This window comes from Coffea arabica, chromosome 11e (assembly GCF_036785885.1).
Source record: "Coffea arabica cultivar ET-39 chromosome 11e, Coffea Arabica ET-39 HiFi, whole genome shotgun sequence".
Classification (NCBI taxonomy): domain Eukaryota; kingdom Viridiplantae; phylum Streptophyta; class Magnoliopsida; order Gentianales; family Rubiaceae; genus Coffea; species Coffea arabica.
In genome coordinates this window covers 49,529,034-49,533,582 of record NC_092331.1, presented here as the reverse complement: position 1 = coordinate 49,533,582, position 4,549 = coordinate 49,529,034, and the positions used below count along the sequence as shown (strand labels likewise).

At 36.1% G+C, this 4,549-nt stretch overlaps 1 protein-coding gene across 1 annotated transcript; it reads left to right on the top strand.

Annotated features, from left to right (window-relative positions):
* The first annotated feature begins 1,640 nt into the window (after positions 1-1,640).
* Positions 1,641-4,285, top strand: LOC113718758 (pentatricopeptide repeat-containing protein At3g26782, mitochondrial-like). The gene has a single exon (XM_027243673.2). The coding sequence runs from the start codon at positions 1,685-1,687 to the stop codon at positions 3,668-3,670; it is 1,986 nt and encodes a 661-aa protein (XP_027099474.1). The 5' UTR covers positions 1,641-1,684; the 3' UTR covers positions 3,671-4,285.
* The last annotated feature ends 264 nt before the right edge of the window (positions 4,286-4,549 follow it).

The window sequence follows — 4,549 nt, the reverse complement described above, 5'->3', positions numbered from 1 at the left end:
TTAGTAAAAAAATATTTTTAGGTGATTTGGTACACCTAAATTTAATATCAAATGGCAACTCCTATTTTCTTAAAAACCCTTTTTAGACTAAATTTTGAGTTCAATTTTTTAAAGTCTCAATTTAGGTCTTTTTTCACTTATTTTTTAAATGAAAAACACATTTTTTTAAAATAGCTTTTTGTTACAAAAAATGGAGCGCGACACAGCCAACCACTTAACAATCAACGACTATGAATTTCAAATTTCATAGAATTTAGTTATTGTTCTTGATCCATGACCAAAACTTCTTCATGATAGCTCCCTCCTATGCCTTAAACCTCAACCTTTGACCTTTGTTGAGTGTTATATTCATGCCATGCAAAGTTTTATTTCCTCCATTCTAGTTTTGTTGTCACTTCTCAGAAAGTTAACTTCTTAAAAATAGTATTTTGATTATGATGTTTTTCTTTTCTTTCCAATATGATACCCCAAAATCTAAAATTTGGATGTGAATGTAATATGAACTTAATTCAAGGACGATATTACAATAGAAGTTAAAAGATAATTCGACATTCTTAACATGACAAATATTTTTGAAAGTATGACACATTAAATGTGATGAAAGGTCATATGTGCCAACAACATAAAAAATATTTGTACCAACAATTTTTAAACGAAAAGGCATATTTGACCTAAAATATGGTGTATAACTGTATATAGATATAACACCAAAAAGGTGACCTAAGTGAAAGGACATGCATGACCTAAAATATAGTGTAATATATGTGTAACACTAAAATGTTATGTGTGTTACAAGAACCTTATTCCGCAATAATCCACGATCCTGCCTTGGGCATGTAGATTTAAGGTTTTCAAGTACGGCAGTACAGTTTTATTTATCACACAATTTAGTTTACACTCGTATAATTTTATAGTAAGTGTGAACTTTGTTCATTACACTGATTTAACTCAATGGATTAAGCTAAAAAGTTGTTTTTGCACCAATTGCACCAAAGGCCATAAGTACGATACCTAATCCCATATTTCACCGTGCCTGTCACGTTAACAAACAAATAATAGATTCATTCGTTCAAAAGTTCCTACATTTCATCAAATGACTTTTTTCATCCTTCGCTTTTAAAATATAAATTTTACATTTCTTATAAATTCAAATTAATAAAATTTGGTCCCTACCAATATTTTCAACCACTTTGTAGCCTAAAATCACCACTTGACATGCATATAATTATTTTTTAAATATAAAAAGGTCAGATCTCACTTTTTTAGTGACAAAAATAAATATAGATTATGTCAAATTTCACAATTTTAGGAGAAAAATAAATATGATTCAGGCCAGATCCTATTTTTTTAGAGGCAATAGTGAATATGAATCAGGTCATTTGTTTAATTACAAATAAAATCCAACTTTTTTGCTCCTAAAACAATGACCATGTGTGTGTCACGTGACGGATTCAAGGTAAAAATGATCAAAAACTTAGATTGCGATCAAATTTTATCGACTTGATTTTGTAAGAGATGTAAGTGTACTATTTTAAAAGTGAAGAACGAAAAAGTTTATTTGGCCAAATGTGGGGGATGTTTTAAACAATTTTTTTTAACATAAACCCCTGTGTCTGACGTCGCTTATTTCTCCAGCGGGCACAAACTCGCCAAATAAAAGAACAAAAACAGAAGCAGCAAATGAATGAAGTTTTTATCAAAATGGCGTTCCATTTCAGTTAGATTTTATTCAACCAATTTGAATCTCACAACCACCTTATTCAACAAGTACGTTGACAGAACAAATGTCTATTCCTGGAACTCCATCATCGCCGAGTTGGCCCGGAATGGCGACTACGTTGAAGCCCTCCGAGCCTTCTTATCCGTGCGGAAACTCTCCCTCAAGCCCAATCGTTCTACTTTTCCATGTGCCATCAAATCTTGTTCTGCTTTATGCGATCTTACTTCAGGCAAACAAGCCCACCAACAAGCGTTGATCTTTGGGTACAATGCTGACATATTTGTTTCGTCTGCGCTCGTTGACATGTATGCCAAATGCGGGGACTTAGATGATGCGCGAAAGGTGTTCGACGAAATTCCCCATAGAAATGTGGTGTCCTGGACTTCAATGATAACTGGATACGTGCAAAATGAGCGTGCCCATGATGCATTATTGCTTTTTAAGGAGCTCCTGGTTGAAGAGGCGGGTGAGAGTGGCGTTACGTGGAGCAGCCAAGCGGAGAAGGAGGTGTGCTATCTTGATTCGGTTTCCATGGTTTCGGTTTTGTCTGCGTGTTCTCGTGTTTCGCATAAGAGTATTACGGAAAGTGTTCATGGGTTGGCAATAAAACGGGGTTTTGAAGGGGAGTTGGGTGTTGGCAATACCTTGATTGATGCCTATGCCAAGTGTGGAAATGTTGGATTTTCTAGGAAGGTGTTTGATGGAATGGAGGAAAAAGATGTAGTTTCTTGGAATTCGCTAATTGCAGTTTATGCACAACTTGGGTTCTCAACGGAGGCTATCCAAGCATTTCGTTCGATGGTGAGTGACACAGATGTTGATCATAATGCTATGACTTTGTCTACGGTGTTGCTGGCTTGTGCCCATTCTGGAGCGCTCCAGCTGGGCAAGTGCATACATGATCAGGTTATTAAGATGAGATTGGAGGATAATATATATGTGGGAACCTCAGTCATTGACATGTATTGCAAGTGTGGGAGGGTTGGAATGGCAAGGAAAGCATTCAATCGAATGAAAGAAAGGAATGTGAAGTCATGGACTGCCATGATTGCTGGATATGGAATGCATGGACAAGCCAGAGAAGCTCTCGATGTCTTCTATGAGATGAATCAGATGGGGGTGAAACCAAACTACATAACTTTCGTGTCGGTATTAGCTGCTTGTAGTCATGCTGGCTTTCTAAATGAAGGATGGTTTTGGTTTAGAGCCATGAAAGACAGGTTTTGCATAGATCCAGGAGTGGAGCACTATAGTTGCATGGTTGATCTTCTGGGGCGTGCTGGTTTTCTTTCAAGGGCATATGATTTGATTAGGGAAATGAAGACTCTGCCTGATTTTGTTGTTTGGGGTTCTCTTCTCGCAGCATGCAGGATGCATAAGAATGTGGAGCTTGGGGAGATTGCAGCTAGGAAACTATTTGAATTAGACCCAAACAACTGTGGGTATTACGTCTCGCTGTCAAACATTTATGCTGAAGCTGGTAGGTGGGATGATGTGAAAAGGATGAGAATTTATATGCAAAGTCATGGATTGGCTAAACCACCTGGTTTCAGTCTGGTGGAACTAAAAGGTAGAGCTCATGTGTTTCTAGTTGGGGACAGAGAACATCCTGAACATGAGAAGACGTATGCATACTTGGAAGAACTATATGTGAAGCTGCAGGAAGCTGGCTATGTAGCAGATACAACATCAGTTCTTCATGATGTTGAGAACGAAGAGAAGGGAATGACATTACAAGTCCACAGTGAGAAGCTAGCTGTAGCTTTTGGAATTCTAAACTCAGTTCCCGGTGCAACAATCCAGGTGATAAAGAATCTTAGAATTTGTATGGATTGTCATACAACTATACGATTAATCTCGAAGATTGTTGAACGGGAGATTGTGGTAAGAGATTCCAAAAGATTTCACCATTTTAGAAATGGTTTATGTTCTTGTGGGGACTATTGGTGATCGTGTTATAACAAAGTGAAATATTGAGGCAAGTTTAAACTGCACGCCGACAAGATTTAAATGCTTTTACAAGCCATATCCTCTAGTTTAGCGTCCGAAGAACTCAAAGCTTTGACCATCTTTATTCTTTTCTGGTGATGGCATTGCCTTATCTAGCGACTTCTGGCTCTACTTCTCCAAAAGGCAAAAGAGAAAAGGCAGTTTGCCCACCCATTGTGGTAACTGATTCACTACATTATGAAAAGATTTCTTCAGTGCAATTGCAGCAGCTGACTACAGCGAATTGTAGCAGAGAGAATTGGAAACTTACTATTGATTTATAGAGTTCTGAGCTGGCAAATTTTTGTAGATCTGCTGTGCTTGATAGTGATTTAGATGTGTATATATTCGAATGGAATTTCCCAATGTAAGCCTTTACTGCTGAATCAACGAAAGAGCAACATTGTAGCTAGAGGTGTCAAAATGGGTGATTGGGCGGATTTGGATTGGGTAAAATGGGTAATGGGTATAAGTGAGTCAACCCATTTATACCTATTTAATTAGATGGGTATAAATGGGTAAGTCAAAAAATGAATTGGGTAACCCAATTACCCATTTATAACCCATTTATTTTAATTTGTTGTAAATTCATTTAAATTCATTTTTGCAAACTAAGTTATCAATTTATACTGCTCTTTGTATCCATCTTTAGTTTTAAATATTTACTTATAATGTTCAATAAGCCTAATTACCAATTTTTTTTCATTTATACTCTATTTCACAAAATTACATATTATTTAATAATTGAATAATAAGAATATAAAATTTTGAATTAAGTACTATAAAAGTTAATATAAAAATTTAATCCAAAAATTTTGAACCCCTAACATTTTTTTCATA